The sequence below is a fragment of the Etheostoma cragini genome, chromosome 7, assembly GCF_013103735.1.
Source record: "Etheostoma cragini isolate CJK2018 chromosome 7, CSU_Ecrag_1.0, whole genome shotgun sequence".
NCBI classification, from domain to species: domain Eukaryota; kingdom Metazoa; phylum Chordata; class Actinopteri; order Perciformes; family Percidae; genus Etheostoma; species Etheostoma cragini.
Genome location: NC_048413.1, coordinates 8353519 through 8371996, shown reverse-complemented (window position 1 = coordinate 8371996; position 18478 = coordinate 8353519). Strand labels below are relative to the sequence as shown.

The window sequence follows — 18478 nt, the reverse complement described above, 5'->3', positions numbered from 1 at the left end:
GAACATAAAGTGTGTGGTGAAAAAAGAAAAACTCCTAACACATGGAGTTAATTGCTTTAGAAATAATTACAAAGATAGATTTTTTTTAAATATCTCCCAAAATCAAATCATGAATTTGTTCTCTACAACTGTCATTTGATGGAAGCAGAAACATATGGTGCTTAATTTCAAGTGGTATGGACTTTTTAAGAGAGAATAAAATGACCTGAAATCCCTGCTTCCTCCGTGCTCCCCCCCCACATCTACCTTCCCTTTCATTCAAGCCAATTTAAAAGTGCAAAACATGTTGTTAATGAACCGAGAATTCTTTAGATGCTAACTGGTAAGATGGCTTTATCGACATATTTACCAATGAAAATCGGATTAATTTGCCGGACAATGTGAACAAATAGACTTTAATAGTGATTGATTTAGCTTTAATGAATGTTTCCCACTCATTCAAATGCGGAAAAAGGCATCCTTGTCTTATAAACCCTGCAGTAGTCACACTCCATTTACCCTTGTGTTTTCTTCGCAGGTGAAAACTGGAAATGAACAATTTTTTTACGCTTTCAACACTTTTTTACGCTTTTTCTCAACATTTTCTTCATTTTTGTAACACTACCAGCAGTATACTGTCCACATCACTAACACCAATATATCAACACTAGTTTTACACAATTTTAGTTTTGGAATTCATGGTCAAGAAACCTCACTTACATGAAATTTTATCATTTTTTTGCCTTTCTTTTGGGGGGGGGGGGGGGCACCCAAAATTCAATAAAGTAGTGAACTAATCCTTCGGTAAACTTGCAAAACGCGTTATATGGAACCATCCATGTAATATTTGGACAATTTGGATGAAAGAATCCCAAATTCCCTGATGTAGAAACTTTTAAAAACGGGGCAAATTTAACCCCAGGACAACAGGAGGGTTAAATACAACATTTAAAAGTATTTTCCATGGCAACGTGTGATTTCAATTTAAGAGAAAGGCTTAGCACACCCTACAGCTCTGTCAGCCATCAGTGTGGCAGTGCACAGAGCAGCGGGCGACTGTGGTCGAGTGCAGAGGAAGCTGGAGTTCCTCCTTGTTGAAGTGAAGGGAGACGGTTGCCGTGGGGATTCTGCAATTTCCCCAAAGGCTTGCTCTCTGCAGACAGTTGATGTTTATCTAATCTGCCCATCTGGGCCTTGTGACTAAACATCTGGTAGTGTGCACACAGCGTTTCAGAGTGATGACAGTGAAGGGGCACTGCTGTCCACCCCGTCCAAAAGATTTGAGAGGCAGGGAGGATTTCATCTCTCAGATATCGAGGCTTACTCTGGAAACGTGACTCCATTATAAAGCTTGACCGATATATTGGTATCGGCACGTATGTCCGATTTTTTAAAAATATTCATTCATTAAAATCATGCATAATGACAAATAAATGATTGATGATGTTCGATAATGATGACGATAAAGAAGATAAATGATGTTACTTTGTTTTTGTTTAAAGGACTTTTAAGTTTAATTTAAGATATTATTATGTATATCAGATTTCTAAATTATCAGAATCGGCCGTAAACATCCTTTATCGGTCGGGCTCTACTCCTTTACCAGAGTGTCCCCCAGCACTAAACCACTTCTCTTGTTTTGCTCAGCGGCTCACAGCAATTATCCCGATTGCGGTTTGTAATCACAATGATGAAGGATAAGGTGATTTGAAATAAGAAGCAAATTCCTTGCCTGCAGCTCTTCTCCTTAATTTCCAGGCTGAGATTATGAATCCGTTAAAAATGATCAAACAACATTATTAACAAAATGCCCACAAAGAGAAATGCAATTGTCAAATTAAAAAGCTATTTTTGGGCCACCCGTGCTGCAAATGTTGTAAAAAGTAAAAGCACAGAGGACTCTGGAGAATCATTATGTTCCATACAACATGGGCCATTTTCCATCTATAGCATGCTTTTGTAATGGTGGCAGGTGTCGCTCCAATATCATTAACCTGGCACTGCTTTAGCCAGCAGTTCCCAATCCTACCTGTTAGTCGGTTTACAACCTCTGACAAAAGGCCAAGCTTGCCACCCTTGTCACCCTTCCCTCATCCTTCTCTTCAAGGCTTTCTCCTGGATGAGATGTTTGGTAGCCACTAGTAGGCCGTCATCCGTTATGGATGCTGTGTTTTAGAGGGAGGATCTGTGCAGGATGATATAAATATCTCCTTTTGGATGCCAGCAGTATAGGAGACAGCCTAAGACAGGCCACTGTGTAGTGTTAGAGCAGGGAGGCTTTATTGTTTGATTTGATGTCCAAAGTAAAAGAAAGCAAAGAAGCACATGTGACTGGCAAACAGCAATGCTGTCTTTAATTCACGAGTCCTGGGAAATCTCTTGACACCACCACTTCAATGAGATCGTTCTACAAATAACTACTCAACATCAGAGAAAAAAGACGGAATTACTGCCAGCTACTACAGCTCCATCCCCATTAAAGTAACAATAAAAAATAAAAAAATCACATCTTTACAGTGATGGGTTTGACAGCTGCTGCAAGGTAGCACTAGTTTCTGGTCCTGAACGAGATTTTGCCCTCTGCGTCCTCCATTACAGGCTGCACCACGGCGGGAGGCTTTATGTTAGCATACAAAAGCAGCATGAGAGAGAGAGAGAGAGAGAGAGAGAGAGAAAGAAAGAGAGAAAGAGAGAGAGAGAGAGAGAGAGAGAGAGAAAGAGAGAGAGAGAGAGACAGCGAGAGAGAGAGAGATATGGATGTAGGACTCTCCCACTGTGTCCAGATCCTCTGCTCTATTAGTCTGGCAATGTGGGGAAAGCAAGACTACTGTTGAGAGAACACACACACACACACACACACACACACACACACACACACACACACACACACACACAGAGCGAGAGAGAGTACGCATTAACACTGGTGATACAAGGGGTAGGCAAGACTACAAGGGATCATGTGCAAAGGGCAGATATGTTCATAACCCGAGGAATATTGTTTCTTTGATTATCAGAATCCCATGTTCTTAATTTAGCACTATATTTCATAACCTTTTGGCTAAACCCTCTGGAGAGGATCTACATGAGCAGAGCAGTGTGCGGTTATAAAGTCTGTGGAACAGTGCCAAGCAGCAGCGAATCAGTTATGCTCAAGGCACATAGAAATAATTCATTGTGGTGCACTTGAAGCAGTCGAGGCATGGGTGCAACACAGAACAGATTTCCTGTGTGTAAAGTGCTGGGTCTAGGTATTATTTCTGCTTGAATGGTAGGATCCAGGAAATTGGTTTGGATCTTTGTCTAATGCAAATGTGCTGTGTGGTTCTAAATATATATAGAGAGCATGACATTGGCGTGTCTGTGTTGGAGACTAATGCGGAAAAAATTAAGGAAAAGCCCGGCATAAAAACATCTACTGTTGATCAGATCAACGCGATTCCATTACATCTTTCAGTTGATTCTTTAGTGTCTAACATCTCTCCTCTCTTTTTTCAGGAGCCTGCTGTAGAACCCACTGGGTCGTCTCATGACTTTCTGCCTGCTTGAAGAGGAGTGCTAAATGCACCCGAGTGACCCGGGAGAAGCAGAGAAAAGAGGCTCACTTCCCACCTTTGTACTGGCCTTATAAGAACGATCTCTGTGGACCTTGTCTCAGCTCACCGTGTGCTGTTTAGTAACTGCATGTAGCCACCACTTCCAGTTGCAGCAAAAGAGCGAAACACAAAGAGGAAAGAAGAAAGAGATAAAGAGAGAGAGGCTGCATAATTAGTATAACTGAGTTTGTGTCAGAGCTAGAGACCATGAGAAGAGACTTCTGAAAACAACTGTGCTCTGAAAAACATTGCGGCTAACCTTCAGGACATTTGTATGTGTGTCTGTGTGTGTGTGGGTATATGTGTGCACATCTCTTTCATTTTCAAAGGACTTGACTCTGTATTTAGATGCGGATTTAGCCTTTCATTATGACTCTGCAAGGAGGCTTTGAGAGAGCATGGATTGGCTGCAACAGAGGCGTCTGCTGCTGGGCGTTGATGCTGCCTTGTTATTTCGCAATCGCCTTGGCAGCCAAACCCAAAATGCCGGGCCACACTCACCTCAATTCAATACGCATTGATGGGGACATATCTCTGGGTGGGCTGTTCCCAGTGCATGCAAGGGGAAACGACGGCAAAGCCTGTGGGGAGCTGAAGAAGGAGAAAGGGATCCATAGGCTGGAGGCCATGTTATTTGCCCTGGATCGTATCAATAATGACAATGAGCTGCTGCCTAATATCACTCTGGGGGCCCGCATTCTGGATACCTGCTCCCGGGACACCCATGCCCTGGAGCAGTCGCTGACATTTGTTCAGGCGCTGATTGAGAAAGACTCAACTGATGTCAAGTGTCTCAGCGGAGGGCCGCCCATCATCACTAAGCCTGAGAGAGTGGTGGGAGTGATTGGTGCGTCGGCCAGCTCCGTGTCAATCATGGTAGCCAACATTTTGCGCCTCTTCAAGGTCAGTTTCACCCACAGCAACTACTCCTTACTTTATTTTTTCTTCAACATCTTTCTAATCATGGTTGCAGTGCGCAGATGAATATATTAAAGAATTCTCTACAGAATATTTCTGGAGATCAGACTTTCAGTTGAAAACAATAAAACCATAAAATTGAACTTTGAATTTTAATCTGACACCATGTCAGTATCACCACACTGGAGGCCAAGTTTACTTTAACGGAATAACTATGCACACACAAACACATCTCATTCTGCATTTCCCGGTCTGTGTTTTATTGCTTTTCTTTGACCTTTTTTATTTTTCTCGGAAGCTTAAATCACAGTTTCAGACAGTTTTTCCCCCACTGCTCAGAAAACTAGGCGCTGATCGTAACAGCAAAATTCTCCTCACTAATGACATTAATTTGCCAACAGTCCTTAGTGTTGCCTTTTTCTAATTAATTCAGGGAAGCCATGCATGGCACTCTGAGCTCATGGCACTGCTATTGAATATAGTGCATAAAATGAGCATCTGCATTTTGTAGGCTCAGCGGATGCACATATAATGTGCAAATATGAGAGCAACGCATAAACAATATATGATACGACTATCGTAAAAACCTGCTCAGTGCTGTCAAATCAAACTACAGGTCACAACTGAGCTAATGAGCATAAGGACTGTGTCTGCTTTTTGTTTTTAAATTATATCCCAATATTCATGCCGGATTAGCTCCAGTAAGATGTATTGAAACCCTTGTTCTACAAACACTGAGGGCCCTACTGCACTCCTAGGGCTTGATGGACTTTTTTTTTCTGAGGATACTGCATGAATGCCTAGTTGTATTTAACCATATCTTATTATGGCTAAGCATGAAGTATATAATGGCCTTAGACTTCCTTTTCCTCCTCCAAATAGCTTTTGGCGACTAGTGAAGTGGCAGAAAACACGGCTAGAGCTTTCATTGGTGCTCAAGTAGCAAAAAATACAATATGAGCCATTGTTCTATTCACACATCCTTCATCTTTCAAAGGGGATCTTTAGAAGATGAAGCCTGAATTTACTGCTGTTACATTGATTGAACAATGTCTAAACCTACCTGCCGCCATTCTGGGGCCAACTAGCCTGGCATTGCCAGACCTGCCTCCACATCGCTGCAGAGGAGGGTCTGGCTAGTCCACACACTAGTCCAGAAACGGAGAAAACATGCTCTGGTTTATTGGCATTTCTTTAAACCAGTCCCAATCGTCTTGAGTGGTGCTAAGCGCCGGATGGAGCAACAGTTCTTCTGCTAAATAGCCTTGGAAAGGATCTTGTTTTGGTGGAACACGTGTACATTCAAAGGTTGTTTTAGCCGTGAAACAGAAAACGCAGATTGCACAGATAGTCTAGCTAGCTGTCTGGATTTACCCTGCAGAGATCTGAGGAGCAGTTAACCAAAGTCCTCATAAAACAACTGGAGTTTAGAATGCCATCACAAAAAGTAGAAGGTGAGGGACATGAAAAGTGAATGAAACGTCGTTGATATAGACCATGGGCTAATTAACTGCTCAGCAGAGGGCAAGATGGTGGATGTTACACATCACAAGCCTGATTGATGTGTCACAAATCAACCATGGAGTAAATGCTACATTCCTACATCCTTGTTGTTCTTTTAGAAAGTGATGGATGAACTACCTAACACAAGGCTGGCATCAGGATCCAGCCATCACAAACCATAGCCTTTCACATCCATGTCTACTTCTAGTGACGTGCAAGAAGTGTCACAACTTTTACTGTCAGGGGAATGCACATTCTTACTAATATTCCGAGCAAAAAGGAGGATGGTGACATATCTCTAACAGTGACTGTGTCATCCCCAGCAATGTATGTCACATGCTAACATTTTCACTGGCTGCACATGAATGTTTTATATATGGACTAAGTATGTGTGACATGTTTCCACAACAGGCCATCAACAATAATCATTCCAAAAACTGCCTTTCTGCCCAAGCAGAGGGTGTGGAAGACAGCAACATTGCTCAGAAAGTCTCGACACCTTTAGGTCTCTTCTTAGCACAGGGATGAAGAGAGACATAAACACATCACCCAAAAGTGAGAAATGAACTGCAGAAGAAAGAAAAAAAAAGTCCACATACAAGACAAATGATGAGCATGTCTCTAGTGAGGCCTAAAACCCAAGCCCAAATCTTCCACCTAACAAGACTGTTAATGCGGCCTGCTTCTTTGTGGAGGGCACATGAAATCGCCAGAGGGGGGCATGTCCACTCACAGCCTTGTGAGGTGTCTTCACACAGCTAATTGGCAAGCCTCTGTTTGGGCAGGATTTTGCAAATGAGTTGAGTGTTCCAAATAGCATGCCAGATCTTGCAATGGGAACAACTCATTTAGTTGTTCCTCTAAAGGCCATTAAGCTGCTTCATCCAAGACTCAGAACTGAACAAAACTCAAAGAATGAGTTTTGTATGGGTATAGTGCTACTCAGATTCTGAAAGGCCAAACAGTTGAGATGGACTGGAAGAGTGCACAAGTTATTTTCCCTCTGAGCTGAGCTGAGGTGAGAGCAAGCAGGAATCCTTGTTTTTTTGATAGACAGCAGCCTTAAAAGATATCTGCCCAGTGGGCTTGAACAGGATGCTTGAGAGGGCCTTGAGCAAGACAGCCAAATCCAAGTGAGGGATAGAGGAGAATGCTATAGGATGTTGCCACTTCACTTCAAGCAGGAAACACTATATTTCAAAAGATAGTTCCTAAAAATCCACCTCTCTCCAAACCACCCATGGCAACAGACAACTGACACGTACATGTTGATATTTGGAACTGACAATCAAGTCCGTAGCGGACGGAAAAAAGAAACAAGACGTTGTGCCTCAATGTCTTAACCTACAGTGTAAGTTATCTTGGACGGTCACGTAGGCATTGGCTGGCTTGTATCAGTATCTGGTACAATCCTACAATCTCCAGTCTGCGTGTCACATGATGCAAACACTCCGAGGTACGGGGAGCAACCAATCAGCTGAGCATGTTCTGCATATCACAGAGCTGCAGCAGAATACCCATGAGCTGCTCCTGTCTGACTCTGCATCGACACTGGGATCAGATAGGAGAGAAAAGCGTTAGAACAGGCTGTTAGGTAACAGAGTATGAACAAATGTATCGACCCCCAATGGTGGATTGTCATTGGCTAACGGTGCAGAAACAAACATCACAGGGTGTTCAATCTCTACATGAACAGCTTACATCATTCTACCTTTTAAAAATATCTGTGTGTGGCTTCTCCCTGGCTTGTCTTTGTTCAGTGTTGGTTTTCATTATATTATAGTAGATAGCATTACTTACCAGTCACAACACTGGTGGCAACCTTTCTTAAAACATCTTGTAGTTTTTCAAATAAATATTGTAGAGAACTGCCTGAACTAGGAAAGCTTTAAAAGCCTTTAATCGACTTATCTTCTGTTCTGCACTTGACAGGCGGAACGATTTTTCATGAATCACACCGAAGAAACCATGTAAATATGATTTGTCTGGGGCCTGAATAGGGCCCTAGGTGAAAAGAATAATACTGGGTTCAATTGTTAAAATATTAAACCCAAGTCACAAGATGCGATTGCATATGCAGGAGGTAGGTTCAATTTATTTTTGCAGACGAGATGCATATCACCACCTTGCTTTAGTTAAGTTGTGTTCTCTTTAGAATTTCATCTTTATGGGAACAAATGTAATAACGTAAACAAGTTGATAAAATTAGCCCACTATGCTTAATTTAGCTCATTATCCCCAACATCCTCTGTTTCACACAGCTGCATTATATTTGAATTTGTTTAATTGTATTGCTTCATTCAGTATAATTACTCTGGTATTTTGTTCAGGTGATTTTTAGAAGAATGATGCTTTAGAAGTAAACTTTTTTTTTTTTGAAACGTAGTTAAAAGGTTATTATTTTAATAGTGTTGCAAAGTAAAAATAGGCAATGCTATATTTCCGCAAATAACAAAAACATCTTTAGGACTTCTGGTGAGTTGGGAACAAAATGATGTACAATCACTGGAAATTGTCTAAAGGCAAAACATTAAATTGAATATTGAGGAAATTACTAATTGAAGCAGAGGAAAATGAGTTGAGGGAGAGTGGGTGTATTTAAAATAATATATATATATATATATAAATGTATATATACAGTATATATAAAAAATATCAAACAATACTCATACTACAAGCTTTCAATGTGGCCTTTTTCAACAAAAATGGGCAATATTCAGTCTATAGAATGCAAGTCCCTATACATCTATCCTATATCAAAGTATAGTGGTGGACTGGTAGCTGGAGAGGTGCCAGTTCATCTCTTGAGCACTGGCAAGGTGCTATTGAGCAAGGCACCTGACCCCTAACTGGGGTTTCAGCCGATTCACTCTGACATCTCTCCATTAGTGCATGTACAGTATAGGTACTGAGCATGTGTGTGTAATTCATGCCTGTGTGTGATGGATATAATAACAACCCATACCTATAATTTCCCATGTGGGATTAATAAAGTATAACACAATAAATAATAAAATACTGAGGGTTCCACTGCTCACCACTTCCATCTAATGATGGGCTTGGCTTCTTTCAAACTTTCATCACGTATTTCCTTTCCTCACCTTCTAGATTAAAACAAAACTCAGAATGACGATGATGATAATGATGGTGAGCCTCTTGTTTGTGCATGTAATACAGTTTCTGGATTGATCTGGATTGTCTACAAAACAAGGATTGAAGCTTTGACAAGCTCTTATGAGGTGTTATTGTTAGATCTGATCAGTAGTCTGGATCAACGGAGTACCTGACATCCGCCATATGTCCCTTGCCTTCCACTCTGTGTGTTGCCGTGTTCAAACTCGATTCACTTTGGGAAACAACTATAGGCTAGTAGCTAGCAAGCTACACGCCAAAAATGGCAAGTTTGAATGAAAATATGGAACTTGCAACGAGACAGGCCTGCCTGGTTCTTCCGTGGAATGACTATAAAGATTTACAAAGAGTATGTATATGGCATTTAATATCTAAATGGGACGTTTTTGGGACATACTGGGGAGGATTGCAGTTGACAAAGTTACACACGGTGAGTCACTGGTAAGAGAAAATGAGGTTTAACAAGTTATTCCGCTAATTTAATTACTTCCCGTTACTGCATTGTGTAAGCAGTTTATTTCTTTTAATATTGTATGTGGTTTCTCTGTGTCCGGAGCTTAGCGTCGCCCATTACCATTGTGATTGGTTTAAAGAAATGCAAACAACCCGGAGTGTTTTGTTTTCCTTCACCAGAATGTATGTGTGGTGTGGAGATAGGGCTGGCCTTGTTTTTAAAAAGTTTCATCTCATTTTCATGTTTATTTGACGACTTCATAAACACAAAGAGCACATGCAAGAAAGCATACAATGAAACTAATGTATCACCAATATAACTTTGGAACTAATGCTGTTAATGCTGCTTGCCGTCCTCTTGAGGGAAATCATTTGTTTCCCGACTGTTGCTGGCTTCATACTTTGTTTTGCAATTGTTTTACAGCTCCTTACTTTTAGGCTTTTCCTTATCTTCCTCACAGTCTTAGAGTGGCTAAGGGCGAAGTGTTTGCTCAGCACTTCAGAGAATGCAGGATTCCGTCCCCATGGTGTGTCATGAATATTTTACTATATTGTTATGTAATTTATGCCCAGGGATTGGGGTTGAAAGCACCCTCTCTGCATCCCCGTCATCACTAGGTCCAGCTATTGGTCTGTTCTCATCAGTTGGGTTTTTATTCTACACAAGCACAGCAAAGTGCACCAGCCCTTATGGTAATTGTGGCTGGTTGCTTATGATACTCAAGACAGAGTGAGTGTAATTAAAGCCTCAGGCTTTTTAGCAAGTCTCTTATACATCACTGAAAACAGCTAACCCTGACTGGCTTGAGGGATATTGCTGCAGCGGTCAGAAACTGCTGGAGTATGCACTGTGTTCCAGGTATCGAAGTTGACTTGCTGAGACAATCATATACGTGTTCAGACAAGAAGGGGGGTAGCCTGGGGAAATCCCGCATGGCGAGACTCTAAATTAGGTTCATGCAGGCACATTCAGTCTGCAAGACGAAGTCTTTCCTGTGTGGAGGAGTGAGCTTGGAACTGTGGAGGCAGATGGAGTGAGGAGATCAGAGGTGGTAGCTAGGTATATGATGAGCACAAAGAAGAGGGTTAACTAGTTGCCTGTTGTGCCGTCTCTGAAGAAGCGACCTTGCATCCGCTTCTCTTTTCCCTTATTAAACAGAGTCAGAAGCCCTCGGGCACAGCGCCTTACTCCCCCACAGCATTACATTACGTTGAGGCAGTGCTCTTATTGGATTACCCCATCAGCCTACAGAGAAGACAAGCTGAAAGCTTTAAAGGGTATGCACGCATCTGTTTTTTTTACTTTCACTTGTTCATGGTCAATCTAACCATTAGGGTTAACATCACTTTAAGTTCATGTCAGACCTGTATAAAAAGCAGCAGCAGGTTGTGGGTGAAATGTTGGGGTGATTCTACATACATGTGTTTGAAAGGGTTCATGTTAAAAAAGCATATAGAGTAGCTATCTTCCATTTTGAAGCCAATTTGACAAGTCCACTGTTTTTTTTAGGCTTGACTAGTTGTTAGCCATGAAATGTAAAGTTGTTATGGTTGATGTGTTAGCATACAGCTGCCTACGTACACATAACACAAAGACACAGAGCAACATTAGCATCGTTTTGAGCAGAGTTTGATGGTGACATGACGAATGCAAGTCCAATATTCACTCTTGTTTTATCCCAGTTTTTTAGAAATGTGTGTCTATTTAGCTGCTACATGTGCACTCTTCACCAGCTACTTAACCGACTCTGCTGAGAGTCAATTAGGTAGAGCGATAAGACTTAATCAAAACAGTAAGGTTTCACACTGAACTGAAAAACACTTTTAAAAGCTGGATGAGATTGCAGAGTTTGGTGATAACTCTGCGAGTACTTCTCGGCACGCAGTCCCTTTCACATTACAAAGTAATTTGACCCATTGCTCATATAAATATATCCAAGGGTGCAGTTTTAAATTATATGATGTCTTATGACTTAATGGACAAGTGGACTCCATCAGAAGTCTGATGGCTTTAGGATTGCAAGGTTTCCACCACCTAACCTTTTAAGAAGTTATTTTTTCACATCAAGGACCCCTAAACTGACACAGATTAGACACCCCATCTGATAAGACTTGGTAGGAATTTTTGCTTTTATACATTTTACAGTAGAAAGTGAATGAATCCCATCTGCAAAATAGTCATACAATCTGTTATTGTGTTACTTATGGATGAAATTATAGTAAAAATAAATGATTTCCCGTTTAGTTGGGGACCTCCTGGAATCCTTTCAAGGACCCCCCTTTGAGAACCCCTGCCTTAGAGTGTAGTACAGCTAGACGCTACACTTTGACTTGTTAGTGCTTTTTCACAGCTGGACAATGCTCCCAAGGTGTGCCCTGTCACCTTCACAGAGCCTCAGCAACCCTGAACTGGGTGGTAATTGAAGAGAGAGAGATTGGTCTGGACAGGAGGATTGATTCTGTGTTCAGTCCCATTCTTTGCTAAGTGTAATTTGGAGCACACTACGCTGCATTCATTCTGAACTGCATTCAGAGGAAATCCAGATAGATAGCTAGACTATCTGTCCAATCTGAGTTTTCAATTGCACGACTAAAACAACTTTTGAACGTACACATGTTCCACCAAAACAAGTTCCTTCAGGGGGAATGGAAAAAAAGGATGCCTTACAAAAAAACGCATCTATGGTGTTATCTGTGCCCCTCAACTCGACTTTTACAGCTGGGCAGACCAAATCCATGAAGCTGTGTCTCCCGACCCCAGATTGCAGATGCCCCCCATCTACCATGTTCTGGCTACAAAGAAGCAGCTCCTTTAGTTCAGGATTAGTTCCGACTCAATTTATTTGACCCACGCAACCCCGTGCAGGCATTTCTCCGGAAAGTCATGAGCAAAGGTTGCCCAAAGCCTTGTTTTTCATTCTTGGCACTATTTTATCCCCTTCCTCATGCCGTTTTAAAATCCCTCTGCAGGCAATCCGTACCACTGCTGGTAATCACCAAGCACAGTGAGAAAAAGCTACTGTGTGGCTGTCTCCTCCTGTGCATTTTTTTTCTAGATACGTTAGGTTTCACTCAAATTAATTTGTGGCATTTAATTAGTGCACTAGCAGGCCTACTGAGGGGATGCTGCCGAGAGGGGAAAATGTCTTTTCTTTTTTTAAATGTATGATTTCATTTGGCTGAGCATTGCTGTGAAATTCTCAAAGCAGGAGGGACAACGCAGAGCACAACATAAATGCTTAGAAGATTTGCTTATGTTCTCGGTGCTAAAGCTGCTGTGGTTGCAATTCTCCAATCTCAAACATTTCAATCTGGTACCCTGTTCTGGCTTTTTAAAAGTTTAAGAAAAGGAAAAGAAATTGCATCTTGAGAAGAAAACAAACAGAGCAAAACCATCAAATAGTTTTCCTGAAAAGAGCGCGGGATTAAAGGCTTGGAGGTGTCTCACCTGCATAATCTCACCATCAACCCAACAATCCATCACTGTCCTTCTGTGTTGAGGCTGTGCCGCTTAGAATTTACTTAGACTTAAACAAAGGCTTAATGCCTCAAAGAAAAAAGAAAACGTTGAGTTCAAGCAGACTTATATAAAACGTAATCAGTGTTTCCCACACGCTAATTTGTGGCGGTGTGCCACACAATCAACACCAGCCACCACACATTGTGTTTTGTTATTATTATTATAATTTTTTTAACGCAAATTAAAACATCCTTCCTTCCTAAAACTTATTTTCCCTGCTCTCCTCTGTCTCTCTGTCACTCCACACAAAGACACAAAAACACACACACACATACAACCCCACACACACACACACACACACACACACACACACACACAGCCCCTCCCCTCCGTGCACAGAGCATCTGTCTCCATGAAAACTGTCTTGCCAACTTGGCAACTTTTTAGATTTAGCAACTTTTCTGTCGCCATTAGCGCCATTTTTTCACAAAAACAACTAGTGACATATCTGACTTTCTGTAGAAAGGTATCGTAGGTATTGTCCGACTCGAGATCTCAAGTTTGAAAATCCAACAAACAATAAGAATAAATTTAGCCTGCAGTAACTGAGATAAACAATCAACAACAATGTTTGTAGTAACACTTCAAATTGGCATGTATTAATTAGTAATGCTTATCTAAATAAATGATGATCATGTGCTAGCACTCCTCTACTGGAGCCCCTGATGGATATGCTGGGAGTGATTACTCTACATTAGGCCACTTAATTTGCGTCTGTGTGTGTGTGTGTGTATAGCTTAGTAGCTAGCTGGCGCTAGTTAACCTCGACCTCAATCGCAATCTAGTGCCACTAGTGACATAACGATTACATTTAAATACATCCATCGTTTATGTTGATAAGCATTACTCATTAATACATGCCAATGTAAAGTGTTGTCATGAACATTGTCATTGACTGTTGATGTCAATTACTGTAAGCTAATCTTAGTAGCTAGTTAGCTAGCTACTAAGATTAGCAATAACATTTAAACTTAAGCCTTATTGTTTGTTGGATTTTCAAACTCATGTCTCAAGTTGTGTTTGTACCCTGTACATGTTTTTTTTAAACTTTTTTTTAACCTTCATTTCTTTTTTCTTCCTCCATGTCACCTTCAGGGCTCCGTAGTCAGAGTGACATTGTCAGCTTGGAAAAAATGAGTGATGAATTGAAAGCTCAGTTAATCATTTCAGCATTGCAGTTTGTGTGTTTTACTCTTTACAAATAAATATAGGCTAAAACATACTAGCAAGAAAAGGTCAATATGATAAAATATTTTGTATGACCACTTTAAAGTTGCCAGAGATATTTAAAAGATTAGTTTGTCAGCCTAATGCTAGCTGATATCCTAAGCCTCACCTGCAGTGGGGCAGAAAGAAAAAGTTTGGCAGCCTTCAGGCTGAGCAGCTTGGACATCATCCAGCCTTCCATGAGACAACATGGAGGCTCCCATGAGTCACCGCTGTGTCACACAAAGGGACTCGCTTTCTGGTCAGAGGCAGTTGGGATTTACTATAAAAACACAACATTCAAGCTATAATTTTGAAAGAACTGGAGCAAATTGATTCATCATACACTTATAACATTTTGTTCTGTGTGAAGCAGTGTGATAGTGTAAGGGGACAACCATTATAAAGGTTCTAATTTTCGGCCCCCTGTAAGAACATAAATCTAAATTCTATTCCTCATTCATGTGAGCTAAGACTGTAATTGTGGCATCCTTTTCAACATATTTTGCCATTTCTTCCTCTACTGCATTGACTGGACTGACCTTCCATACAATGTGTTTTGCCACACAGCCCTAAAGAACATACACTTAAGAGTCTACAGCTAACATGCTCAACATACTGATATTTAGCAGATGTTTTGATTATATTTAATATATTTGCCGTGACAGCATGCTTACATTCTCTAATTATCCCTAAACCCAAATTACAACTTGTATTTAATTGGACACATTGAAAAGGAAAAGTTCAGAGATCACCAACGCTTCTACAATTAACATTGTGGGAACCATACAAATATGTACTATGTTTCTGCCAATCCAGTATGTATATATATAATTCACAAGTGAAAACTATCAACCTAACTAAAATGGCTACAAACGTTCTTAAAACCACCAACAGGCGGATGGCAGGAGTCACACACTGATACTGTACTGATCCAGTTTATGAAGGTATTGTCTACAGTCTACCCACCAGTCTGATAGTCAGAACTGCTATAACAAAATAAAAAATGACAAGCACTAACTACTGTACATTTACCTTTTAGTGTTTTATTAGAATGTCAAATCTTTTAATTAAACAAATATAAACTCTGTGAAATTAGAAAACACCACTATGAGTTTTTGCAGTTCGATCAATGTGCAGCACTTGTGCAGTGATTTAATGAGGATAGTACTGGTGTCAGGATATTCTACGGATTTTGTTACATTAATTACATTAATTGATTTCCTTCCTTGACTAACATAAACTCACCCAATGCGTTGAATATATTTTAAACAGAGATATAATTTGTCTTGTTTGCTTTTAAGGTGTGGATCCATGCAACGAGTATGGCATTAATTAACTCAAGAATATATGCTTATCCTTTCATTTAGAAAAGTCCTGATCTCAAGAAAAGTGCCCAGAAAAACCTTATTAAGTCTGGTTTTTTAAATTCAAAATACCAATGGATATAAAATAGCGCAGACACAAAAAAGGGCCATAAATGAAATGGTTTCAGTAACTGTGACAGCTAATATTTATGTATGCCAACATTCAAAGATGAGAGGACGCAGTGGCAGCACACTATTAATCTATTCCTATTTGCTAAGCTGTTTAAAAACCTTCAGACCCTTTGCGTCTTGATTTCTCAAGCTCCAGTATCCTTTTCCAATGTTCTCACACCAGATGGTCCCACTAGTCTCATGAATTTGTTTACATTTTCTTCTATTATGAATCCCTTGAGCACTTCCAGCCTTTAGTTTAGTCTACAGCTGTGCAAAGGTGGAGCTCTGCCATCGAGGAAAGAGACTATTTGCATGGCTTTACAGCAGCAGCCATTTTATGAAGTCAGTTGATATTTAAAACCAGTGTCCATTGAGACTGGCTGCAAATATAGAGACAAATTACAGAAGCCAATCATGCATGCTCTCCAAATATTTGTACACATTGACATTACCAGCTGGCAGAGAGGGATCAATTCTCATTTGCAGGCTAATTATCGTCTCAAAAGCTTCCCCACTCGGTAAAAACACAATAAATCCTTACAGACTAGCTGTCTATTTGTCACCAGCCCATCACCTTGTTTCCTTAACCTGCAATCAGTAAGCTATCAAGATTTGAAGACCTTCCATTACAAACCCACACCTGGGTATTGATCCAGCATCTTCAAGCTGGTGTGACAACATGGCTCATTTCCTGACACGTTCACCTCGCCTGAAAGTCAGTGTTTGGACGTATACAGCACTGAATTGAAACATATTGCAATTGATTTCTCAAAAAGTTGACATGTTCATATTAAACTTTTGAAGATAATTACGTAATAGTGGCAAACAGTAAACATCTCTACCCTCTGACTCGTTCTGAGGATACTCTTCTATATTGGTGTTACAAAATGGTATATAAATAACATTTCAATCTATGCCAGTGTGGGCAGTTTGAATGCTTAAAATTCTAATATTTCTACACATGGCACCAGCAGGCATGTAGCTGTGTTCAGCAGTCCGGACAATAACAGCAATAAGAATAGTAATATAAAATAATAGTCATTTCTAATGCGGCTACTCAGCCACATATTCTTTGTAAAACCTTGTTCTTATGAAGCAGGATTTTGTATTTCACATTGAAGTAGTGTTTTGTATCCTGCGGTCCTTTGTATTAGTCACTGCTGATCTGCCTCATATAATACCATTTGGTACACACTTAGACATCCAGTTTGCTTTCCGATGGAACATCTTGATGATAATCTTATCCGATCTTAGTTACGATACATTACAGATGATGGTTCCATGCTTTCAGGCTATGCCTGAAGTATTATGAGTATGAGTACTTTATGTGTGAATGTGTAATTTAACATGGGCCTCAATAATAATAATGTTGGAGTGCTGTATAATGCTTTTGTATATTTGGACATTGTTTTTAGCTGTTACACTTTGAATGCATTTTTTTCCTCCCACTCAGCAAGGGCCCAAAAGTAAATATTGTATGTTTTTTGTTCAAGTAAGAAAGTCTTATCCTGGCTGTAGTAATTATGATGGAAGCAAATAAGGAAGTTAAGATTGGGAGAAGAGATTGGTAGGACAACAAAATGTTGTACTATGACACAGAGTTGCTGTTTGTTTCCCGTTTTTCTAACCAAGAGTTAATTTTTAACCATGACCACAGTAGGTCTGCTAACCTTAAGTACAGTACTAATTTGAACCAAAACCATGATGCTTCCCTGAACGTACAGTGTCCCCCAAAAGGTTTTTGTGCCTAATCTTAAGCAAACCCTATCCGTAATGTGTCCCATCATTCAACGGATATATTTTTAACAGTACTTGGTAATGGTTTTGGAAGAAGCAGACAAATTATGTCTTGGAATCAGATCAAAAAGTACTTCTGTGTGTTGGACAAACAACAAGTTGGAGGACGTACAAACAAAAAGTATGAAAGTTGCCAAAAATCCTTGTTGTGTAAGAGTCTTATTTTTATTTAAACAAAGCAAACAATGGTATTGCGTATCCATGAAGATGTTGTGGCTCTGTAACAGGCCACACTATTTTGCCCATTCTCACTTACATGTAAACATGTGTAATTTTTGATCAAATACTGAAACTGGTGATGCAGTTCTTTCCTTGAGCGGAATACCTGTTATATTTACAAGAAAGTGTAGTGCATCTGCTCGACAGAAATTTGTTTTTTCAAGACAACTGTAATAATGTATTGTACAGTTGAACAGTGTTTCACATAAACAGTATTGGTACTGGTTCATAGCAAAGGATGCTACAATTTCCCATGTCTCAAAGCTACTTTTAGTACTTTCATATACCATGATATCATCTCAGGGCGGGGATCTCTACCCTGTTGGGTTCCCTGATAAAACTATAAAATGAGACATGATCCACAGTCTCAGCAGTGTTATGAGCCTCTGGCAATTGGCAGTAAATGAAATGTCAATACAGTGGCAGTGTAATCACATTAACAATGTCACGTTCCTTATTTTGTCTTACATGACTTTCTAAACTCCGGGGGAGGATTCACTACTCTTTATATTACAACCTGCTGTCTTTTGTTTGACCCCAGATCTTATCCCCAGTCTTGTGTCTCAGTTGCTGGAGCATTACCATTACTTAAAACCGAGTAGTATTGACACAGGGATTCATACAGTGAGTAAATGGAATTATTCCAAAGTCATTCAAAGGTTTTGTGCCATTAAATT

The 18478-nt window shown here is 40.2% G+C and overlaps 1 protein-coding gene across 2 annotated transcripts in view; it reads left to right on the top strand.

Annotated features, from left to right (window-relative positions):
* The window catches only part of LOC117947900 (metabotropic glutamate receptor 4-like), a 183845-nt gene that overhangs the window by 49892 nt on the left and 115475 nt on the right, over positions 1 to 18478 (top strand). For both annotated transcript variants that reach the window (XM_034877261.1, XM_034877260.1), the window contains exon 2: positions 3475 to 4475. In XM_034877261.1, the coding sequence (XP_034733152.1) occupies positions 3942 to 4475 (534 nt within the window). In that variant the 5' untranslated portion in view covers positions 3475 to 3941. The remainder of the gene's footprint in view (positions 1 to 3474; positions 4476 to 18478) is intronic.